A 23,858-nucleotide genomic window follows, 5' to 3' on the forward strand; every position below is an offset into this window, starting at 1 on the left:
TAAAAAGAAATGCTGTACTTAAAGTGTCCAAAAAAAAAATGGTTTATTCGTAAAAAAAATAATTGTGTACTTACAATTAATTGCTAGAGTTAATATATTCTATTTAAAGTATGTTTTGATAATCTTGATTTTCAAGTGCAACAAAGGAATAAGTCTCACCTTAACAATTATTATCAATCCATCTTAGCCATTAATTGGAATTAAAATCAAAGGTCAAGATTTGGAGTAAGTTATAAAACTTACTCTTGGAGTCAATATAACCCTCCTCATATATATATATATATATATATATATATATATATATATATATATATATATATATATATATATATATATATATATATATATATATATATATATTTGCCACTTCAAGCTTAAATGTTACCCTTTATATGTTGCGGTAGCAATCGACCACTCTATTTGCACGCCTCAGAAAGCGACACCAAATATGAATTGGTTAGTGCTTAAATTAAAAGAGGAACATCATACGTTGATTATTATGAAAAAAAAGGACACAAAACGAAAATACAAACCTTTGATTATTATTCTCCTTCTGGAATACACACACCTCTCAAATTGAAAGTCCACAAACTCATATCTACCAAGAAATTGTTCATAAGGCACATATATATATAGTCAATTAATGTCATGTTTTAATTTTTTGTGGGAATTGAAAGGCTAAGAAGATTTTTTGATAGGAAAATAGCAAAAGATTACTAATATTAAAAGAGTGTACCGTTTAAAAAAATTTACAACTTTTCATATGATTTAGGCCATAAAAATTAATGAGAAAGTTATTTGGGAGTTACAAACATGAAGGAAACATAAGAGTATATACAATGACAATGTATATGAAAAAATATGAGTTTTGTAGAGATGACACATAAGCATAAGAGTTTTTGTAGAGATGACACATCAGCAAAAAAAAAGTTTGCTTTACAATTATATTTTTTCTCTTATAATTTGGGACAAAAAATGGGCTTTTTTCTTTTATAATTTGGGACGGAGGGAGTATTTCAAAGATAGTCAAATATACAAATCTATCCATAAAAGTATTTTAAAAGAAATTAAGCACAAAATCATGAAAATTGAATAGAGCAATAGCAAACACACATGATAAAAATATTCAAGAAGGCATGACATTGTGACACAATAGGACTTTTCTACGTTGATTGAGATACAAATGACGAATTTGTGTTCTGCAAACACATAAAAAAATAACTCAAGATATAAAAAATAAACGAAGTGCAATATTTATTCAATTACCTCTTTTTTTTTCTTCTAACATTGATTGAGACACAAAAAATGAATTCGGGATCTGCAAACACACACAAAAGAATATAAAATCCTCTTGATTCTAATTGTTATGCAGACAAATTGAGAGCAAAATTAAAAAAAGAAAAGAAAAAAAGAGTAGCAATCTAAGAAAACAATATGAATAGTCAAAACATGTGTCAAGAGTAAGAAAAATAACAAAAACTATCAAACATAATTGGATACCATTGAAAATTGTTTGGAGAAAATGATGACTATCCAAAACAAAATTTATACCAAAATTAGTGAGCTTGTGTATTGCTTATAGAGTCCACCGTCTGATACAATTTTATTTATATATATACTATAATAAGGAAGAAAACGTCAACTTAAAATTTAATTATGGTGTCATGTGTACTCTTTGACTCCATGTATTCTTTTCTAATTATTGTTGTTGGTTTTTGTTTATGAAATTTATTGGTTGTTACATAACTTCTCATGTGCCACCGAAAGAAGATATAAGTGGTTGCCTTAAATTTTTCCATTTAATCAGTTATGCGTTTTTTTTTTTAACATCAATCAAGTAATGTGCAATGAGCTTACAAAAAAAAAAATTAATGTGTAATGAAAAATGACACATAAACATCAACTCTTGCTTAGAAAAAAGAAAAAAATGAGGAGCTTTGTTAGGCTGCCACATCAGCAAAAAAAAGTTTGCTTTACAATTATACTAGGAATAAACCCGTGCGTTGCACGGGTTCGATTTAAATATACTTAAAAATATTTTTACAAATTAAAAATAATATTTGTGTTAAATATAATTATATATTATAAAAAGGTGAAAAGTTAACTTATTTTGCGTCATAAAAAAGAGAAAATATTTAAATTTAGTTTTATCAACTAAAATTTAGGTATACTTCCAAGAAAAGGTTTACTAAAATATTTAAGTTTAGGTTTATTGACTAAAATATATAAATTTTAGTAAAATTTAGGTTTACTAAAAAAACGTTTACTTCCGAGCAAGTCACATAATTTAGGTTTATGGATAAAAAAAATAAAATTGCTATATGATTACATTATTATATTATTAAAATAAAATATGAGGCACTTTGTTTTGTTATCAAGAATATGAGTCAGTATTCTTTAGCTTCAAACTACTTTACCTATTGGTTTAGTCCTTTGTTTTATTTGGGTCTTGTATGATTTTTTTATGGTTTTTTTCCAGTCTTTTTGTAAACCTTTACAGTCTATCTCGATACTTCTTGTCCTGAGATGAATAAAAAAAAACATTATAAGGTGACCACTCTTAAAAACAATTCATATTGATATTTGTTCTTAAAATAGAAATAAAAGTATGATATCTATTTTATACTATATATATATATAAAGAAAATATATAAGTTTTGATGTGAATTTTTCATAATACTAACAATACCCTTGATTTTTTTTAGTAGCACAAAAAAAAATTTATTAAGAAATTTATCATAACATAAAACAAAAAAATTTTAGTAGGAAAAATCATTTATTAACAAACTCACTTAAATTTTTCTTGGACATAATAAAAACCGTAAACAACATATTTTTTTTTAGAGAATAACCGTAAACAACATTTTTATTTTAAATTTTCTAAGAAGAGTATAATATAAAAAATACAAAAAGGTTTAAATGGGCCCCCGCAAGTGGGCGGTGGGATTGATTCCTTGGATTAGTCGTCCTAAGGCCGGATACCAAGTTTTAAAAAAAAAAAAAAAAAAAAAAACACAAAAAGGACTTTAAGCTATCATGAATGAAAAAATGGGTTTAAGTTCTCACGATGCATCAGCAATTTTATCCAAATTGAGTTGAATTGATGTATAAATTATAGAATTGATGGATCTCGCAAAAATAGGATTGGATCTCTCATAAATTTCAGTGTGCGAATTCTTCATCATTCTTTATAGCATAAATTAAAATTAGAACGCAGGAGCAAGGATCTCAACCGCAATTTTCATGTTCTTCTCCTATTGTGAATTTAAATTGGTTGTTTTAGTTTTCTTCAGTCGACTACAATTTAAGCTCTCCAAAGGAAGATCTAATTGGATTCTTCTTCGTTCCTCTGTTGACTACAATCGAAGGTGATGCCGTAATCAAGGGAAAATCAACCTGGAAATTTATCAGCTGGCAGATCGTGGATCCGTAAATTATTGTAGTTGCCGCTGTTTATGTTGGTAAGTTGTTTTATAAATCATTAATATTGGGAATATATATTGAAATTTATATTCAGCATATATATATTTTTCCATATTGAAATTGCTTTGGTAGAAGATAAAATTGTTGCATTTGGCTAATACTGCAAGATAGAGTTGAAAATAAGAACTAACTTTAGGCTATTTATGAGGTGTTTACTGAAAGATTTTATTATTCAATATACATTGTTATGTCAACCATATGTACATTGCGGAAGGTCACTAAATACCTCATGGTATACAACATTTTTAGTGTACTGCTTGTAATTCTGATCTTCTTCAATAATCAGAATTTTTAAACCCTTTGGTGAAGTAACTCTTGAAAATGCCACATATAACTGTCCATGACTGAATACAGGTCGTGGCAGATATAATCCCATGTAGTTTAACGACTGACCCTGACTCTTGTTTATCGTCATTGCATAGCATACCTTCAATGGGAATTGCTTTCTGCGCAATTGAAAAGGCCACTTAGAGTCGTCAGATGTGAGAACAATTCTCGGGATCAATACCTTTGATCCAACATTGCATCCTGTAATTATTTTTGCCTCTATTACCCAATCTCCTAGATGTGTGATAATTAGCCTCGTCCCATTGCACATTCCTAATGCAGGATTAATGTTCCTCAATAACATAACAGGCAATCCTTCTTTTAGTTCCAAACAATGGTTAGGAAATCCATTAATCTTCATGGAGTTTAGAAATTCTACAGGGTACATGAGTTCTTGTTCTGAAAGATTGTCAGTTGTCTTGTCAATCTCATCTGAGCTTCTATACTCTTTTATTGGTCCTTCAGTTAACTGAACAATGTAATCATTTATCTCATCAGCAGTCTCATTTAGAGGAGTGAGTATTGCCCTTTCTCTGAGATATTCTTCATTCCTGAAATTCTTACTCAATTCTGGATATGTGCTTTGGACAATTTGTTTCAACGGATCATCGGCTGGTTCGATAAGAAATTGAATTGGTATTTTTGTCCATGATGCAACCTCTTCCTGATCTCTACACTTTGCTTCAACCTTTCCATCACCAATTTGAAGGAGCCACTTATTAAATTCACATGCTGACATATGTTGTTCTCCTAATGGTGTAGTATCTGTCACTCTCATGCTGGTGGTCAACATAAATATTTTGCATTCATCCCACAAATCAGACCTGTTAATACATGAATGCACAATATCATGTCGTCGCCCTCTTGGTATAACAGGAAGTATTTGTCTAAAATCTCCTCCAAGAAGAACTGTTTTCCCTCCAAACGGCTGGTCTTTTTTCTCTGGTCTGTTGTATCCAATTATGTCTTGTAGTGTCCTATTAAGAGCTTCAAATGCTAATCTTTTAGTCATTGGTGCTTCATCCCAGATTATTAGATCAGTCTGAATCATCAAGTTTGCAAGGTTAGTTTTCTGTTTGATTGAACATGTGCTGTCTTCGAAGATTTCCAAAGGAATTTTAAATCTACTGTGAGCTGTTCTTCCCCCAGGAAGCAACAACGATGCAATACCTGTGAGTAATAAATTTTGTGAAAAGAATTGAAACTATATTAATTAGCGAAATACACATATATACCTACCATATTGCTTTAATGATGTAAAATATATTTTTGTTTATTTTAGATTTGATAGTTTAGAAAAAGATTAATCATGACAATAAATTCATTATGACAATAAAAAAAAAAATCTAAGTAAGGTCGACTATGTCAATTCATATAAATTGACTTGGTCGTCTGATTGTTTAAGCATACAATTATATAGGTTCACATATTTATTGTTGTAGAAAAAGTTTGGCATAGCTACCTCACAAATAGTCAACAATTTTGTATATAAGAATTGTATAGAAAGTTTTGGATTACCCGAAGACGCAACAGCAAGTACTATTTTTCCTTCCGATCTTAGTTTTGCTATGATCGTCCTATATAGGAAAGTCTTCCCTGTTCCTCCATGGCCATATACAAAGTATAATCCTCCCGTATCAGCATTGACAGCATTTAGAACATGATTATATACTTCAACCTGCTTGTCATTTAGGAATTGATGACATCTTTCATGTTCTTTCCTCAACTCGTCAGCATTATAATTAAGTTCTTCTGTAATAAGTCGATTATCCTTGGCCGCCAAGGATGCATCATCGGGTAATGGCATTCCATCAATCTCAGAAAGTTCCTTTCCATTTCTTACCAAAATCTTTTCAATTTCAATCAAGCAGTAAGACTGGATCTGTTTATCACTAAGTTGCAAGCCATAGTGGCGAAAGAGTCTTCTTTTTTTGTAGACAATATCATCTGACAATATTTGCCAAATATTTTCCCATAGCTTTGCTATATTTGTTACCTCGCAAAAGAATAGAACAGCAACAAACAATTCTCTTAATTGAGAACCTGTGGCCCAGTGTGATGCTTCATTGAATGCATCAATCCATTCTTTGTCATCATTCAATAGCCCACGTGCATAACATGCTTCTTTGAAAGTTGCATATGTCACCCCTTTAACGGTTTTAATGCTTTCAAAGTTTTTTGGCCCTCGAACAATATTCAACAAAATTCTCAAATAATACCTCTCACCAGATGTTGGGTGTGCATAAAAGATTCTTCCAATTGTATTTCCAAACGTCCTCTCTTTCCATTTTTTAATTCCATTATCCCAAACAAATTTTGTGGGAAACTCAGAATATGTTAACTTGCGCGCCTGTTGGTTCATTGAATTCATTCTCATCCACTCCGTGAACATCGTTTCTTGAATCCGTTCTCTTGCAACGACGGCTTTCAGTTGATCTGAATCTCTTAGAGTGATTGAGTTTTCTTCCTGTAAATGGAAGCTCAATCTCGTAACAGCCGTACTTCGGTAGTGTATATCAAACTTAAATATCCTCCAGCATGCTTCGCACGCCGATACATACCTGAATGTTTTTTATATAAATGTTGGAAAGTTTATACATTTAGTATTATATGTAATTTGTTACAATAATTGTTAAAATGGGCACATCTGCATGCAAAAGTTGCATCAATAATAATAATTCCAAATATTTTAACTATTCATCTGAATGTGATAAGAATATGCATTTTCAACGAATGAAATTTAAATTTTGTTTTACGTTTTTGCTATGAAACATGTATTCAATTAAAAATTGTGAGACACTGGCGTACCTACAATCCAAGAATGTTTTGATCTCATCAACTGTTGTTATTTGCGTTGCATTTGTTGCTGTGTTGCCTGAAACATTTTCTTCTATTAGAACTGTTGCTCTATCTGGGCCCTTGTGGATATACTTAAATAGGTACTTTATAGCTCTGGACTTGTTGCACCATTCAACATTCAGATGTGCTTGAAATGCTAGCAATAAATCTCTATTGTATGGAACGACATATCTGTTATCCAGATTTACATTTTTTTTTGTCACATGTCTTCCATCATCTCTCCTTCTATAAGTTGGAAACCCATCCTTATCAATTATTGTTTCAGCACAAAACTTCTTGGGGAAGTTTTTGTTACAAACACCGTCAGGCATGCAAGGTGCATTTGTATTTGCAAGTCCACATGGGCCGTGTAACATGAATTGTTGCACTGCATTAAAAGCGGCCGGATCGTCTTCCTTTGAAGGCATTTCTGCAGTAATAATTTTATCTATATCCGCTGGTGTCGGATACTTATTACTTGCATGCATCCATAAAAGAATGTGTGCATGTGGTAGTCCTCTTTTTTGGAACTCTATTGTATATATGGCTGTAATTTTAGAATATAAAATAAATATGCGTTAGAATATCGTCAATGTAAAAGACATTGTAAATAGATGATATGAAATGGATTTACCTGATAGAACCTTGCCAAAATATTGTCCTTCTACTATGTGCTTCATTAATTGGTCAAGTTTCATTTTAAATACTCGTGTCTTTATGTCTGGCCTATCTTCAACAGGCTGACCCGGTATTTCATGAAGCATATATTTGACCTCGGGCCAATTTGGATTGGCAGTAAATGTCAGGAAGATATCAGGATTTCCAAAAGTTCTGCATATGGCCATGGCATCTTGATAGTTCTGAACCATATATCGAGGTCCACCTGTGAAAGAAGAGGGCAAAACAATTCGCTTTCCAGTAGCAGCAGCTATTGTATCTCCACGTACAACTGCGTCGCATACATTTTTGTATAGATCTGTGCGCAAGACTGTTTGGTTCATCCTATACCAGCGCATCCGCTGTTCTTCAATTGCAGTATATGCATCAACAACATATTGTTGGAATAATCGTCCGCCACAAATGAGAGTGTTTGCTTCAGATTTTCTTTGCTGTATTCGGTAAGCATAATATTCTCTCATTGTCACCTGTTTTGTTATCGTTTGCTTCTTTTTATTAGTTGTAGAATAAAACATGTCTAAGTGAAATCCATCCTCACCATAAGGAAACAACAAAGGATATTGCATTGACATGAATTTAGGGTGGAATTCTTTTATCCTCTGCAGACCTTCAAATTTGTGTTCTATAACTATATCTCGCCTTCCGTTAGATTGACCCAAATCGCCAACAATGAGTCCAGCAACTTCTGTTGATGTGGGCATTGTATACTGTCGCGACTCATTTGATCTCGTGCCAATTAATCTTATATGAACTTGTTTTGCATGTGGCGCAGATAATCTATCTCTCGCCATTCGAAAGAGTTTGGCAATCTCGTTATGCTCATCAAGCATCTCCTTTAAATTTTGAACAGTGGCTGTATTCAGAGCTTGATTTCCCCCTTTCAAAGAATGGAGTCTATTGTTGACTTCATTTTCTGTATCATGCACATAAAGTTGTGCAAATTTTGGTTGGCTCCCGTGACGGGGTATCAGCCCTCCAATTCTGTGGTAATTTTGGCCGCTAATTTTGTAGACATATGGTCCTGGGCGCGAGTTTATGGTGTCGTCTATTTTAGCACCCATTGATGTGAATGCAAATATAGAATTATATGCCCGAATTAGTTCTCTAAACTTTGCTGACTTTCTTCCACCCGTATAACTTAAAAGTTCTTTCAAATACGTCGGTGGCTCTTTGAGAAAGTCTAATTTAATGTTTCCTTTCATGCAACACCTAGAATAGTTTGGATTCTTTGTTTTTTGTGCTTTGGCCGCTCTTTCATCATACCACATCGTGCTTCCACAATCCTGACATGTGAATTTCGGAGGACCCAAGTCCATATAGGTTTGTCCATGAACTGTAAATTTTAAATTATAATCAATTATTGGACGGTGTTTGAAGGGTAGACAGTCTATATAGGTTTGTTTATACTTACAAATTGTGCTCTGGACCTGAGATGGAGTATAGTTTTTTGTGGTTCTCCTCTTTTTTCTATTATGTCTTTCTTCTGTTAGTGGTTGATTGAGTTGGCTAGTGCTTGCTGTTCAATAATAGATCAAATAATAAAGATATAGGGCATTGGAATACGACAAAACAAATAATAATTCAAAACTCAATTATCCCTATAATTACTATTAAAAGTCCATAACACTTGCACAATCTTATATTACCTATATCTGTCCCAGGCTTGGTCTTATTTCGTCTAAAATTCAATATTTGCCTTCTTTTGAATCTGGCTTGTCGAAACGTAGCAAGTGTTTGTATACGCTGTTCTTCATATTGATTATCTTGGACTAAAATAAAAGGAATATGGTAACAATGTAAAATATTTGCTGCATGAATGTAGAAATTAGAATAGGAAGTAGTTGGTGACATCATAATAACTAATTTCCAAAGAAACTCATATTTTATATTATAATACAAACTATTTGTCCAACTGATTCTAATGTTATGGCTACATAAATTGAATGATCTATTACCTATATGTGCAGCAGTGATATTTTTATTCCTCTTGAAATTCAAATATTGCTTTCTTTTGAATCTGGCATGTTGGAATCCAGCTAGTTTCTGCCTATGGCGTGTTGCAGCTGCAAATGGTAATAATCAAAAGATGACACCTATGGTATAAGAAAATAAATGCATTTGAATTATACATAAATTGAATGATCTATTACCTATATGTGCAGCAGTGATATTTTTATTCCTCTTGAAATTCAAATATTGCTTTCTTTTGAATCTGGCATGTTGGAATCCAGCTAGTTTCTGCCTATGGCGTGTTGCAGCTGCAAATGGTAATAATCAAAAGATGACACCTATGGTATAAGAAAATAAATGCATTTGAATTATACATGGTTGTAAAACAAAGAACAATATTACCTGATTCTTGATTCATTTTTTCAGGTGTAAAAGGACAATTGCAAGCATATATTATCTGAAGAAGTCTGGTCAGAAAACTATGTTATTGGTATGTGTTTATTTAGTTTATAAATGTATTTGCATATTATGACAATTGGATGTTACAAAGTTATAGCAATTATAATTGCTTATAATTACAACAGTTGATATTAGCTAGGAAGATAAAGAGATGTTTATTATTATTATTATTATTATTATTATTATTATTATCATAATTAAAAATGTGAGTGAATTTTATATGGTATCATTGTGATTTCCCATTTTGTTGTGGTTGGTTAATTCCAAATAACAGTTTTTTTTTTCTCTCCTCGGTTGATTTTTTTTTTTGTTTTTTTTAAAAGTTTTTTCATTGGTATATTTTTACTTTTATATTTTAAGGATGTAGTGCTGTTATTCTTTATTATTATTATTATTGCTTTGATTTTTGTTTTTTGAAAAAGTTTCTTGATTGTTACCTTAAAATCTTCAAATGAGCATATTTAGCAAGTGTTTAGATTTGCTGTAAAAGACTTATATTGCTCAAGCTAGAATATACTGGATTACATTATATATATATATATATATATATATATATATATATATATATATATATATATATATATATATACACACACACACACACTAAATGAGCATCATTAATAAGTTGTAGATGATTTTGGTGAATATATTGATGTTTAACCATATATTGTTAATATGTATTAGGTTGTTAGAGATACAAAGTTATGGAAGAATTTGACACGTCGCTAAAATCATGGTGTACAAAAAGCGATGCTTGATTTGAGGTAAGAATGTTGTTAATTTTTTTTTTTGCACATGTATATATGAATTTACTGAGCATAGGTTCAATCTGGAGTGATGATGCATAGGTAGATTAGACAGATAGAAGAGTTTGAAAATTTTTATTTAATAATAAAACTGACATTGTAATTAATTTCAGAAACTCAAACATAATCCATAAAACTGACATTGTAATTAATTTCAGAAACTGAAACATAATTCATAAAACTGAAATTGTAATTAATTTCAGAAACTCAAACATAATCCTTGATCTAAATCTATCAATGTGATATTGAAAATACCACAACCAAAATCTATCTATGTCACGCCTCTAAATCTGATGATCTCAATTTATTTCTGGAATATTAAAAACATTGCAAACATAATCTATCCATATCACTCCTCCAAATCTGATCCAAACTTTTTCTGCTCCTCATCGTCATACTCCTCTTCAGACTGTAACCTGAATAAAAGGAAGATATTGGGTCAACTTAAGTGTTTTGATGCCACCAAACTGCTCACAAAATATTTGTAGTATATCACCTTAGTCTTCTCCGCTTTTGTCGTAACTTTGGCGTTACTATTTTTGGAGAATGACTCGAGGCATTGCATATGATGTCAAGCTTGTCATCATTCTCCACCTAAAAGTTACAAAATCATATATTGTGAGATTTATCATCAGACTTTCATGGTCGATTAATAAATAGAGTAATTATGAACAATATTTAGAGGACAACCTTCACCGTAGGTTTCACAATTCTATTCACTGTGAAACTCTGTCTTCCACGACCCTCAAAGTAAGACTTCATCTTAATTTGGAATATATGAGTGGTTCCAACGATCCTTTGGAGTTGATGTGGTATTGCTACAACATTTTCAGTTTCCTATTCGTGGAAAAAAATGCATGGATAAAATACATAAGATACATAACATATTAAAATACCATATCTGTTGAGATTAGATTTAATACTTACATTCTCCAAAGCTGAGGTTAGATCAACCAATTTTATTTGTGCAATTTGCTCAGCAAGGTCATCAAACAATACAAATATAGTAGAATCTGTAGCGTCCCTCACACGAAGCTCCAAACGATACCTATAAAGGTTGGATATGGAACATCACAAATCAAAGATTGCAATAAACTGAAAAGCAAAGGAATCATGTATTTCAGTATTTTTTTTTTTTTTTTTATAATTTTCCTTTCCTACTTTGTCTGGAAATGATGAGTACCTTGTAACGGGATAATCCACACTTTCTTCACAGAAAGCACATGTGAAGTTTGTTTTAGCCGCAGATGCACTTTTTTTGCATTTAGGACATGAGACATAATACCATCCATTTTTTTCCAAAATCTCATCCACCGTTGCAACACAGTTATACACACCAGTCTGCAATTTTTTTTAGAAAGTATCAAACATTATGCATCACTTATAACATTGTATGTTTTTAAAATTTGCCACTTAAGTTGCTTACCATATTACTCCCTGATACTGCCAAATGCAAAATGTCAGATATAGTCCTTGTCTTGTTCGTGAGGTTTGCATTATCAGGTGAACACAAATCATTGCTACTCCTACAATAGTAAAAAAAAAAGTATAAAATTATACAGCAAAGTTAAAATAGTAAGGAATTCAGAAACTTAAATATATATATACATACTTGAATGACTGGATGAGTTCAGCTGCTTCTGGTATGTCTATATTGACATAAATATTTGTTGAACTTGATGAGTTGAGAGACAAATTTCCTACAAAAACAAATAATATCTAAATCATAACGAACAGTGCAAACCTTAAATCAAATCTTTTAAATGTAAAGGCACACCATTATATGTTACCCTGATATCTCTTAGCCGTAGTGGATGTGATGACTGTAACATTAGGATCAGCAGCATCACACAAATTCCTCTTTAGTGTGTCCTCAAAAATTGTAGCATATTGTCCCCACATTGCGACGTTGATTGTGTTGCCACTGTTATTATTTTTTTATTTATTGTTTTTCATTATAAATTCATAAACTAATGAACACATACGATTGTTCTAGTTTTATATATTATATATGTATATACACTGTACCTTATATCTTTCAGTCGAATAGGCAACATATCCACTTTACCACCAGGAGTTTTCCTTTCTTCAATTGGATTGACATCAACTATAACGCCAATTATATCTAACATTTTTAAAAATGATTAAAAAACGCTTGATGAACAATCACATGATATGTAAGACTATAAGACTAAAAACTAACCTGACAACATAGGTTTGTCAATGCGAGCCTCCAAATGTGCATACTTGACAAATTCAAAAGCATGGGGAGGGATGCTGCCATTGTCATACTCCTCATCGAATTCGGTGTTACCATTGAAATGCAACATTGAAGAGTTATTTTCAACCACCGCATACCTTTTTTTATTGGCCGACACCTCAAATTTCGTGATGACATATATCTTTCCTCGTTGCACTTTTTTCCCCCTGAACTCCGCTACAAATGACTTAGGTAGTGTTGCATGGATACAATTGTACTGTAAAGAAAACCAATAAGTTATTATAAGGTACTATACTTAGAAACAGAATTTTTATGAAAATACCATACAAAGTGATACCTCTTCATCAATCAACACCATATCAATACTAATTAACTGTTTTTTGTCATATACATGCAGATTGTCCCACATTCGAGCAATGCGCACTTTAATACTACTATCATTTGTCGCATTGCTGAGGTTGTTTAAAAGACTATATGCGGCATGATCTCCAGCTTTCGTTGCCCTGTAAGGAAAAGAAAAGCTTAAATCTATTGCAAACAAAAACAGTGCACATGAATGTAAAATATTTGCGTTAAAATGTAAAGGCAACATACTTAAAACAAATATTGTTTAAACAAATGCAAAAGCAATACACTTACTTGTTGCCACCATCCTCAGAAGCAGACATATTGTGGTAACACTCTTAGATGGTTGATCAAAATATTTATCAGGTGTGAAAGGTGAAGAAATGCCTAGAAGGATTGACACATTTATATAGGAATCAATTAACTATGCATTGAAGAGAATTCCAATAGTCTTAGACACACTTTTTTTTCTCTTAGTATTGAAAGAATATATTTTGTGGTTATATTGGTCCCTTTTAATTCATTTAGGAACCAATTAACTTGCAATGAAGAGAGATAGACGTTTTTTTTTTTATTAAATTTAGATATTTAAAGGATTGATCAAAGAGGTTTGGAATATCAAAGTGACTCACTTGCTTGAAATATAATGATTCCTTTTTTTATTAGTATTATTATTATTATTATTATTGAATGAAAGATTTCCAATAGTCATGAATATTTTGTGGTTATATAGATCTTATATATTAGTTGGTCCATTTAAATTTAATAATTTTTCATTTTAGTTAGTTGGATATAGGAACCAATTAACTATGCATTGAAGAGAATTCCAATAGTCTTAGACACATTTTTTTCTTCTTAGTATTGAAAGAATATATTTTGTGGTTATATTGGTCCCTTTTAATTCATTTAGGAACCAATTAACTTGCAATGAAGAGAGACACACGTTTTTTTTTTTTATCATCGAGACCCAAAATAGTAGTATCAACCTAATACAGTAAAAGTCATAGCAGAACTTTTAAACCAGCTATATACTAAAGAACAAATAACAAAAAAGAAGCTTATTATATGGGCTCACTTTCATAGCTTTCAATTGTTCTCCTTTTGGCTTCTCGGCAAATTCAAATATAACGCTCCTTTTTTTTTCAATTATACGCCCCTCTTCGTCAATCTTCATTAGACCAAATGCAGTGGCACGCGCTTCATCCATTGGCAGTGCAGCAACAGTGATATCAGCATCACTTTCCCTGTGTGCTTGTATAAATCTCTCGTAATATCAAAGTGACTCATTTGCTTGAAATATAATGATTCCTTTTTTTATTAGTATTATTATTATTATTATTGAATGAAAGATTTCCAATAGTCATGAATATTTTATGACTATATAAATCTTATATATTAGCTGGTCCATTTAAATTTAATAATTTTTCATTTTAGTTAGTTGGTCCCTTTTAAGAAGTTATTATATAGTGATAATTTGATATATTGATAATTAAAATTAAAATGATTTAATTATAGATAACTAAAATTAAAATGATTTAATTAAAGGAGATGATGAAAAGGTTTTTATTTAATTAAAGGAGATGATGAAAAGGTTTTTTAATAGAGATTGTAAACTTGATAATTTGATATATTGATAATTAAAATTAAAATGATTTAATTAAAGATAATTAAAATTAAAATGTTTTAATTAAAGGAGATGATGAAAATATTTTTTAATAGAGATTGTAAACTTTTTTTGTGGAGTGCCACATCATCACAATACTTGATTGTGAGCAACTAAACATTCCTTTTACTTGTAAAAGATATATAGATAGATAGATTTAAAATCAATGATACGACATGCTGAACGTGTTTTAAATCTAACAATATAATTAGTTGCTTGGTTTCGTCAAAAAATCTAATTAATTGCTTGTTTAATTTTTTTTCTTCAGATAACATATATTTTTTATATTACAAGTATTTATGTAATGTTTAATTAAAAATCGAATAAAATCGAACCAACCGAACCGAAGTAAACCGCATAAAATTGGATTGGATCGGATATTATTTTTAGTCATCTAAAAATCGAACCAAAACCGCATGCTATTTTTTCTTTGGATCGGATGACTTTTTGTCTCATAACCGATCCAAACCGAACCGTGAGCACTCCTAATGATGACGACGCAAAGACTTCTCCTCATTTATATGATTGTATAGTATTATAACACGTTTTCAGAGTTCTTCCTAGAACCGGAACAATATTAACTTACTCGAACTCTGAAGTTGAGGGGGTGTGCACAGTTTCCAGATTGCTTATCGGAAAAGTTAGAAACGACAAAGTAAAACATTTTGAAAAAATCATATAATAAAGTATATGGGTAGGGGTCAGGATTAATTGACACCAACTAGTTTGACACCAAATGTTACACTTCCCAATAACGTTTTAACTGATATAAATTTTCTAAAATTCACCGTTGTATTGAAAGTTTATATCATATAGATTATTTATGTAAAACTTCGGACAAATCCAAAATCATTTGATATGTTATTGAGATACATAAAAATTAACGGTTTGTGTATTTTTTTTATATGCCGCTAATCTTTGTGTCGCAATAGCATATCAAATGATTTTGGATTTGTCTGAAATTTTACACAAATGATCTATATGAGATAAACTTTCAATTCAACGGTGGATTTTATAAAATTTATATCGGTTAAAAAATTATCGAGAGGTGTAATATTTGATGTCAAACTAGTTGGTGTCATTTGATTCTTACCCAATGGGTAGAATGAAAATATTATAAAAAATGTATGGGTGAAGGGTTAGTTGTAGGGGTGGGAGGAACATCTTTTATGGCGGTACAATAGTATTGGGCCAATATTCTTTATAGGCCCCAAATAGAAAATTTGTGTAATTTGGGCCACAGTGCTTTCGGGTTTCAAAGAGACAATCATTCTGTTCTGCTCTTCTTCTCTGCGATTTACGAACTTTGCTTCCACTAAGCCACCGTTCGCCGCCGATGGGTTTCTCAAAGGAACAGCTTCTTCAGAAGTTACAGGTTCTTCCATCAAACTTACTCTTTTATTTCTTCATTACTATATCATAGTCATTTGTTTCTCATAAATATAATATATTGCCCCCAAATTCAATACCTTTTTTTTTATTATACTATTTGCAATGTGTATTTTATTGATTTTATTTTTCAGGAGCTTAAGATTGAATTTACCAAGTATGAGCATCCAGTTGTTTTGACTGTTGAGGCTCAGGTAAATAATTTCCTTCAAAATTCAATTTTTCAAATATGATGTATATTTTTATTAATCTGATTTAGTTTCCATTTTACTTCAGGCAAAGCATATTGGAGATTTGGGTGGTGGACCTGGTGGTATTAGTAAAAATTTATTTTTGAAGGTATATTTATAAATTTATAATATAAGAGAGAAAAATATATGTTTCTGTTGCTTAATTTTGGTTTTGGTTATTGTTAATTGGATGTATATGATCTGATTAATTTCTATCATTGTGAAAAAGGACAAGAAAAACAGGTTTTATATTGTTTCTGCTTTAGCTGATACCAAAGTAGACCTGAAAGGTATGCATAATTTTGTAAACCTGTGTAGTTTTTTTTTTTTTTTAACTTTCCTGTATTTGTTGTCTTGCATATTAATGAGATTAATTTGTTGCTTCAAAGCTGAGCAGTGTTATCTCAGCGGCTTGGTTTGGGAAAAGGTGGTCTCAGAATGGCACCCGAAGAGGCTTTAGGTGAATTACTTCAGGTCTGTCTGTTCCTTTGTTCTGTCATTTTGTTGTTTGAATCTGCATGTTTGTTAACCGTTTTTAAGATGTGATGTGCAAATTAAGTTACTGAAAATCTTAAAGAGATATGGTCAAATATTTATGTCTCGGCTTCTTAAAAAATTCAGTCCTTGAATAATAGACATTGGTTTCTATCAAAATTCTATAGTTTTTCTTCTTCTTTTTAGTATACAAAAATGTGAAGTTAGGCTACTTACCCCTTTTCATTGCTGGGCATTATATAGTGTATGAGAAAAATAGTAATTTTCATTGCCGGGCATTGTATAGTGTATGAGAAAAATAGTAATTTTTATCGAAGCATTCACTAATTGAGTTTGTTAATCCAGTTAATCTCGTCAAATGATATATAGGTTTAGTTTAATTTTGTTAGATCAATAATATATAGATTTAGTGGCTTGTTGTAGTCAATAAGGTTTAAACTTTCCTACAAATTTAATGCTAAGCAATAAACTAATATTTTGAACAATTTAAGAAGAGAATTTACTTTGTGCAAATAACATGGTTGATATTATTGTCTTTTCTAATGGTTTTTTTTTTTTTTTATCTTACAGGTACCATTGGGGTGCGTCACACCGTTTGCAGTGGTGAATGAATCAGCAAAGTATGTTTCCACTCTTACTGTTCTTAAAAATGTTCCTATTTTAAGTACGAAAATTTGATAGGAGTTAGTTAGCGAGGTGACATGAGCCATGCAATGCTGTTAGTGAGAGGGAGAGTATTAGTAGACATATAGGGGGATAAGGAGAGTTGGAGAGGCATTCAGAAATATTGTTAAGTTTTGGTTAGGAGATTATTCTCTGGAATAAGAGCTTTGGCCCTGGTCTGTTTCACTTTGATGCTGTAAGAGCATCTTGCTCATTTTCATTCAATTAAATACTGTTCATTTCAATATAATTTGTGGGTTCTATCAAAATTGTACTAGTTTTGAATAGCTATTGCTGCTTTTCAACCTTCATATATCTCTTGAATGATGAACTGGGTGTGTTGAATGATTCATAATGTCATGATCTTTGCCAAACTATTTGATTCCACACTAATTTGATAAAGGGTCATCTTAGTTAGAGGTGATTTTTCTTATAAGGAACTAATGTATTTTTTTTCCTTTTCAAATTGTTGCATCTTTCCCTTTCTGAAGAGATGTTTCGCTGCTATTAGATCAAGGATTCAAGACACAGAAGCATTGTTTCTTCCATCCATTGTCAAACGACACCTCCATATGTAAGTGAGTAGTCTTTTCTTATTAAAATAAAACATACTAGCTGCAACACTAACTAACTGTTAAGGTTCATGGAAATTATATAGAAGCAAATCCTACCATATTAGATCTCTTATGCCTTGATGCGTCACACAGTTCAATAATGAAAATAAGATGAACCTTTACCATTGCAGCTCTAAATGTCAGTGGTCTTGACACATTTCTTACATCAATAGGCAGAGTTCCCGCGTACGTTGATTTGGAGGTGAGTTAATTTAAGGAACTTCTTGTAGTTTTTTTTTGTGTGTAATAATAAATTCAACTATTGTTTGTTTTCAACCATCATATGTATTGACTTTATTCCCATACAGGCTAATCCTGCAGTGGGAAAAGATCAACCTCCTGATCTAGCCGCACTTGTACCATCCAGTGCAATAATTTTGCCTGATCATCCAGGAAAGCAATCATCTGCAGAAGCTGCACTTCCTAAGGAAGGAAACCTTGTTTCTGTGGATATTAAGTCCAAGGCCGTTCCAGGTAAAAGTTCTATGAATTGATTATTTCAATGTGTTTATTATTTTACATGAATACATTTTTTTGTTTCAGTTGCTGTCATTTCTACAATTTGTTTAGTATTCATAAAGGATTGATTGTATACTTGCATTATTAACTTGATGCATAGATCTGAAACATATTCAATCTTGGGTGGAATAAGTTATTACCTAAGCTTGACCTAAGAAAGCTAGTGGAGAATTAGAGATGATAATCCCTCTTTACGGGGTTTAGATAAATCAGTCAAAATTCTAGATCTTGACAGAAAGATGTAAAATGGGGAGAAAATTTCTTTTTTGAATAAGAAAAATAAAAGATTGTATTTTTTTTTTTTGAAGAAGCTAAATTAGCCCACCCAAATTGGCACCAGAGAGAATCAAACCTGAGACCTTAAGGAGGAGCACACTCCCAGGTCTCAAGTCAATACCACCAAACCAACCCAAGTGGGTTTTTAAAAGATTGTATTTTGTTGATTTCTTGAAAGCCAACATGGTCTATTTTTCATATGCTACGTACATATTTCGCTGTGATGCATAATGAAATGATTTAAGCAATCAATTTTGGGTTTCTACATACATTGCCTAAATATCCAAAATGGAACAGTTCTTGACAACTAATCAATTGAGAATAAATGCAAATGTTGAATACATCTGTTGCATCAATTTGTATTATGTAAGGTCTGTATATAAATGGCTGTTGCCTTCTACAATGTTCAGCATTATGATCCTAGCCAGGAACCGCAGAAGTTTAGTTCATATGTTAATTTTGTGAGGGTAGCAGAAACTCTGACACAATGATCCTGTTACTAATTAATGAAATAAAAACTTTCTGGTGCAGCCAAAGTTGTCAAGCAATCCGTTGTTGTGAGCAATTCAAAGGGAACACCGGAAAAAAATGTTCAGCCATCAAGATCCTTTGCAGATGTTGGGAAATTAGTTGAAGAAATATTGAATAAAACATCAAAATTATTGGTTTCAGAGGTAAAACAAACACGTGTACTTTCTTTCAATTTCGAACTTTTGCTATACTTCCTGCATTAGACTGACGAATATTGGTCATACAGATCAATGAAGAAACTATAAAGACACACGGAGAGCAGCTGGGTACTACGTTATCTGACAAATTACAGAAAAACCTCAGCTCAGATTTTAAAAATCTCGCTGTAAGTATATTGCGGTGCTTAAATATTTTGGTTTCAAATTCTTAACAGTATCACAGTATATCGCTGTAAGTATATCGCGGTGCTTATACATTATTTTTAGCAGATTTTGCTTAAGATCTTTATTATTTTTATTGCAGATGATATTTAAGAACACTGCATATACAGAAGGGTTCCATGCCGGTAATCGCCAGCAACCCAGGTGATATTGAAGTTTGCGTACGTGAAAGAGGGATTGAAATTTTAACTATTATCTGTTCAGTGTTTCTATTGTGACATGCTTAATTGAATATTTATGTGAAATTGTTTGATAATTCAGATTATTATTTGTTTCAATTGACTTTGGCATATCAGTGACACAGATCAATATATCTTATTTTGGCAAACATGTACACTCACACCATTCCTTGTGTTTGTTAAACAATAAGCATTTTTAGATATCCCTGTAGTTAGGTAAACAAATAAATGGTGTCTCTATGAAATTAATGAGAAACATTATTTACAACAACAAACAATTGTTTTACAGGGATGTCTAACTCTAACTTCATTGGAAGCTTTTGAGGATGTAGTTGATTCTTAACTTGATTGGAACTCGAAAAGGCAAGATCATTTTACTCCTGCAAAATGCATTCCTACCAAACAGACCCTTATTTAGAAGCAGGCTTTTATACTTGTGAAAAAACTTGAGAGTTTGGCAAGAGTAGAAAAAAAATGAATTTATCAAAGTTCAATCTATAACTTACTTGTAACTACGACAACTTGTCTGCTGCAAATCCTAATCAACAACACTGAGCTTCAAGATGAAGTAAATCATTGGAGGGATTAAAGAATGCAACAAGAGTGCCGCCTTGGATTAGAATCTGAAAATGAGCAAAAATATGAATTTTAGTAGTTATATGGAACGAATAATATTCAACCCACAATCCAGATTCCAATAAATAATAGTCCTAACTCATTAATTCAATTCCACATAGTCTAAATTTAAACTAAATACTTAATTTTATTTAATCAATACTCTTTTCGATTTTTATAGATTGATGTATTTAGACTATATTATAGATTACATACATCAAAAGTTTGTGTATTATGTTCTAAATATTTTTTTTGGGTATTATATCGCTTTAACTATTTAATATATTTTAACATCTTAATACTGATATATAAGTCTGGCAAAAAATTATTTCCACCAAGAATTGAACGCGGATTTTTCTAAATAATTTCTTTTAAGTTTGAGCTCAATTTCTTAGTTTATTTAATTTATGATGTTATGAAATTTGACATATTTTGAGCAGTATGACATTATGAATTTATGATGATAATGAATTATCATAAAGCATGCAATTAATTTAATTATCAATCACCCCTTATTGTTGAAGAAGAAGCAGAACCATTATCTCTTTGAGGATGAACTCTCCGATACCTTCCTTGAAAAGGCCAAAGAGAAGAAAGACGAGTCCACCTCAAACACCTGCGTAACCTACCTTCACCATCACCTTCACCACACTCATCTTCATCAGAAGAAACAGTAATCTCTTGACGGCAAATTGGACAAGAATTATGAAGTCTAAGCCATGGAACAATACAATCAGAATGATATATATGTTTACACTGAAGTTCCCTCGCTTCACCGCCGATTTCAAACTCTTCTTGACAAACAGGACAATGCGAATTCTCTTTCAGATTTTTGCTTTCGATTTTCACCGTCGGAATCGCGTTTATACCTCTTTCTGGCACCGGTGGTGGTCCTTGCCGGTCGTTTTCTGTTATCTGATCTATTAGTTCGTTAAATCCCGGACCAAAAAAGTAATCTCTAGCATCAATGCCACGTGGAATCGGTCCTTGTCGTCCACGTGTAATCACCGGTTGGAACGTGTTTGAATTTGATGGATCAATTGGTTGAAGAATTACCCATGTACGTGGACGATGTTGGATTTCGGGTTCGGGTTCGGGTTGTGTTTGTGTAGGATGGTGATGATCTCCTGTGTGACGGTGTACAGGAACTTGTTGTGTGGGACGCCCACGACGTGGGCGTCCTGTTTGGGTTTCAGTGTTAAAGCGACGGATGGGTGGATCGAGCATTAGGGAAAGTGCTTCTAACAAACGCGCTTCTGGGGAAGGATCGTGTGCGGTGAAGTCAACCACTAGTCGTGGTCTTGGTATGTTGATTTCACATATGAATTGACCGAAGCAGCGTGGACATATTAATTCGGAGGTGTTATATGGTGCGACACGGACGGTGCGGTTGCATTGGAAGCACCAGTAGAGTTGGAAGTTTCTACGTTGGCCGTTGATTCTTTCTCTTGGAGGACTCAAAGACATGATTATGAATTTATGATGATGATAGGAAAATTATGAAGGTGGAAGGTTATTTATTTGGAAGATGGAGATGAGGAAAGGATAGCTTATGGGGTTTGCATGAAGTGATTCTTTTTAAACGTGGTTTGGGGATTGTGTCCTAATAACAAAGCAAGAGCCTTCATTTGTATGCTATGTATTTTGTATATTGCCTTTGAGGGTTTAATTGAAGCACTGTTCCTTCAATGGGTAGGAAAAGGATGAGTGTTTGGGGGTAAACATGTTTTTGTAATTTTGGATGTAACTTGAGAGAGAAGAATGTCAATGGCTTAATTCTCTATCAAGAAGATATGCTTAAATTAATCTTTTCTCCGTGCATTAGTCGGAATCTCTAGATAAGTCAATTGGAAGCGGGAAAAACACTAATTTTTTCAGATTTATTAATCCGTACATGAGAATACACAATATTTTTTTTTTGTAAAGGAATTTAATTTGGCCAATCCTGCTACTTGTGCTGCGAGATGTCTGTGTCCGCCCATGGAATGGTTTGCTCCTCCTCATAATTTTTTGAAGGCGAGAATGATGGGCGAGATCAGCTGGGTAACATCAAGTGGGGACTTGTTATTCGTAACCATAACAAGGAGGTAATTTGTGCAGCCATGGAAAAAACGGAGGTGGTTGCTGAACCTGCTGCATCTTTCGAGTAGATTTAAATTCATTGCTGTAAAAATAGCATGTGTGGTAAATGATTTTCCATGGCCACTCTTAGAATTGAATCACCATCATTATTACTGCAAGAGAATCAATCACCTGCTACCTTGTCACATGCACACTATCATGATCATTTTCATCCAAGTACACCTGCATGTCCTTGTAATTTCCATTCATTCATGAAGGAAGTAAAAAAGGGCAAGTATGGATGCTAACAGAAATTTACATTCAGAAGCAAAGTAAAGTTTGGTTGCTTGCTCAAACATGCAAAATTAAATGGGATAGATAGATTTGTCTCTCTCAAAGGACTGTAACATTTTTTGAACATGTGCAAAATTTAGATTGGAGGGCCACCATCACATTCATGTGATCATTGCTATAGATTCAATCATGCTACAAAATTACAAATGGACAACTTGGTGGTGCTACTGCTATTAAAAGGTCTTTCCAAGTACTACCAAGAGTAATGGTGGTGTTAATGCCAAGATTCCTAGAAATGAGTACAATGAGTTAATCTTATTTATTATTCTTCTAACTCAAACTAATGTTATGATTATTCTTCAAACTCTTTATACACTCCCAAAATATTTAAAAATTTTAGTAATAGAAGAAATGAAAATAATTAAAAATAGAGGATGACGGCCTTACCTTACTCGATTACTAGTGTTTTTTTGACAAAACTATGGTTACTAGTACTCCCTTCGTCCCTTAATATAAGAATTCATTGAAGTTTTTCACGCATATTAAGAAAAGTTGGTAGTGTAATAAATATGTATTTTTTTTATATTACAATTACTAAATTGTTTATCGTGAAAAGATGTATTTGTAGTTGACTTTTCGTATTTCAATGTAAAGTAGAGTTATGTTTGAAAAAATAGTAATAAATGTGTTTAGGAAATTGAAAATGAGCTTATATTAAGGGAGTATTTGTTAAGAACATAGTTTGTTTCGTTAAAAAAAAGAAATAGTTTGTCATTAAAATAATTAATTACTCTAACTAATTGAAATTTATTTTAATTAGTTATAAATCTCTTTGTAAATAT

At 32.0% G+C, this 23,858-nt stretch overlaps 5 protein-coding genes and 1 long non-coding RNA gene across 7 annotated transcripts; 1 reads left to right on the top strand and 5 right to left on the bottom strand.

The window, feature by feature from the left end:
* Positions 1-3,673: 3,673 nt before the first annotated feature.
* On the bottom strand, positions 3,674-8,678 carry LOC123895819. The gene is made up of 4 exons (XM_045946300.1): positions 7,283-8,678; positions 6,619-7,195; positions 5,329-6,371; positions 3,674-4,980 (listed from the first exon to the last, which is right to left on the bottom strand). Exons 1-4 carry the CDS (start codon positions 8,640-8,642, stop codon positions 3,674-3,676), a joined length of 4,287 nt encoding a protein of 1,428 aa, XP_045802256.1. The 5' UTR covers positions 8,643-8,678.
* A 35-nt stretch (positions 8,679-8,713) lies between these two features.
* LOC123896861 lies at positions 8,714-9,445 on the bottom strand. Its single transcript, XR_006804651.1, has 3 exons — positions 9,282-9,445; positions 8,973-9,095; positions 8,714-8,842 (listed from the first exon to the last, which is right to left on the bottom strand). It is a non-coding gene; the product is annotated as an uncharacterized LOC123896861 (long non-coding RNA).
* Positions 9,446-11,219: 1,774 nt separating this feature from the next.
* Positions 11,220-12,270, bottom strand: LOC123895820. Its single transcript, XM_045946301.1, has 5 exons — positions 12,154-12,270; positions 11,968-12,067; positions 11,725-11,882; positions 11,469-11,589; positions 11,220-11,378 (listed from the first exon to the last, which is right to left on the bottom strand). The coding sequence occupies exons 2-5, from the start codon at positions 11,968-11,970 to the stop codon at positions 11,220-11,222; spliced, it is 441 nt and encodes a 146-aa protein (XP_045802257.1). The 5' UTR covers positions 11,971-12,067; positions 12,154-12,270.
* Positions 11,972-13,430, bottom strand: LOC123895821 (replication protein A 70 kDa DNA-binding subunit A-like). The gene is made up of 7 exons (XM_045946302.1): positions 13,402-13,430; positions 13,100-13,265; positions 12,745-13,018; positions 12,570-12,666; positions 12,332-12,465; positions 12,154-12,241; positions 11,972-11,984 (listed from the first exon to the last, which is right to left on the bottom strand). Exons 1-7 carry the CDS (start codon positions 13,428-13,430, stop codon positions 11,972-11,974), a joined length of 801 nt encoding a protein of 266 aa, XP_045802258.1.
* Positions 13,431-15,993: 2,563 nt separating this feature from the next.
* Positions 15,994-20,145, top strand: LOC123896863 (prolyl-tRNA synthetase associated domain-containing protein 1). Its single transcript, XM_045947275.1, has 12 exons — positions 15,994-16,145; positions 16,294-16,353; positions 16,436-16,498; positions 16,619-16,679; positions 16,787-16,863; positions 17,455-17,504; positions 18,039-18,121; positions 18,293-18,363; positions 18,470-18,635; positions 19,488-19,630; positions 19,714-19,812; positions 19,950-20,145. Exons 1-12 carry the CDS (start codon positions 16,107-16,109, stop codon positions 20,013-20,015), a joined length of 978 nt encoding a protein of 325 aa, XP_045803231.1. The 5' UTR covers positions 15,994-16,106; the 3' UTR covers positions 20,016-20,145.
* Positions 20,146-20,194: 49 nt separating this feature from the next.
* Positions 20,195-22,294, bottom strand: LOC123896862 (probable E3 ubiquitin-protein ligase RHC1A). Of its 2 annotated transcripts, none has more exons than XM_045947273.1 (3): positions 21,291-22,294; positions 20,553-20,669; positions 20,195-20,441 (listed from the first exon to the last, which is right to left on the bottom strand). In XM_045947273.1, exons 1-2 carry the CDS (start codon positions 22,126-22,128, stop codon positions 20,632-20,634), a joined length of 876 nt encoding a protein of 291 aa, XP_045803229.1. In that variant the 5' UTR covers positions 22,129-22,294; the 3' UTR covers positions 20,195-20,441; positions 20,553-20,631. The 2 variants fall into 2 exon arrangements, with proteins under 2 accessions (XP_045803229.1, XP_045803228.1); XM_045947272.1 differs by having other exon boundaries at positions 21,171-22,292.
* Positions 22,295-23,858: the final 1,564 nt, after the last annotated feature.

Source organism: Trifolium pratense, linkage group LG7 (genome assembly GCF_020283565.1).
Source record: "Trifolium pratense cultivar HEN17-A07 linkage group LG7, ARS_RC_1.1, whole genome shotgun sequence".
In the NCBI taxonomy this organism is placed as follows: Eukaryota; Viridiplantae; Streptophyta; class Magnoliopsida; order Fabales; family Fabaceae; genus Trifolium; species Trifolium pratense.

Excerpts from the sequence above, each read along its gene's own strand:
- LOC123895821 (XM_045946302.1), bottom strand. The coding sequence starts at position 13,430 with ATGTCTGCTTCTGAGGATGGTGGCAACAA. Across the intron at positions 13,266-13,401 it reads TCTGAGGATGGTGGCAACAA|GGCAACGAAAGCTGGAGATC; the intron begins GTAAGTGTATTG and ends TTTTCCTTACAG. Across the intron at positions 12,242-12,331 it reads TACGGCTAAGAGATATCAGG|GAAATTTGTCTCTCAACTCA; the intron begins GTAACATATAAT and ends TTGTTTTTGTAG.
- LOC123896862 (XM_045947272.1), bottom strand. The coding sequence starts at position 22,128 with ATGTCTTTGAGTCCTCCAAGAGAAAGAATCAACGGCCAACGTAGAAAC. Across the intron at positions 20,670-21,170 it reads TTCTTCTTCAACAATAAGGG|ATTCTAATCCAAGGCGGCAC; the intron begins GTGATTGATAAT and ends GCTCATTTTCAG.
- LOC123896863 (XM_045947275.1), top strand. The coding sequence starts at position 16,107 with ATGGGTTTCTCAAAGGAACAGCTTCTTCAGAAGTTACAG. Across the intron at positions 16,680-16,786 it reads TACCAAAGTAGACCTGAAAG|TGTTATCTCAGCGGCTTGGT; the intron begins GTATGCATAATT and ends AAAGCTGAGCAG. Across the intron at positions 16,864-17,454 it reads CTTTAGGTGAATTACTTCAG|GTACCATTGGGGTGCGTCAC; the intron begins GTCTGTCTGTTC and ends TTTATCTTACAG.
- LOC123895820 (XM_045946301.1), bottom strand. Across the intron at positions 11,590-11,724 it reads GTGGATTATCCCGTTACAAG|GTATCGTTTGGAGCTTCGTG; the intron begins GTACTCATCATT and ends CAACCTTTATAG. Across the intron at positions 11,379-11,468 it reads TAACCTCAGCTTTGGAGAAT|GAAACTGAAAATGTTGTAGC; the intron begins GTAAGTATTAAA and ends TTCCACGAATAG.
- LOC123895819 (XM_045946300.1), bottom strand. The coding sequence starts at position 8,642 with ATGGACTTGGGTCCTCCGAAATTCACATGTCAGGATTGTGGAAGCACG. Across the intron at positions 6,372-6,618 it reads AAAACATTCTTGGATTGTAG|GTATGTATCGGCGTGCGAAG; the intron begins GTACGCCAGTGT and ends AAAAACATTCAG. Across the intron at positions 4,981-5,328 it reads ACTTGCTGTTGCGTCTTCGG|GTATTGCATCGTTGTTGCTT; the intron begins GTAATCCAAAAC and ends TATTACTCACAG.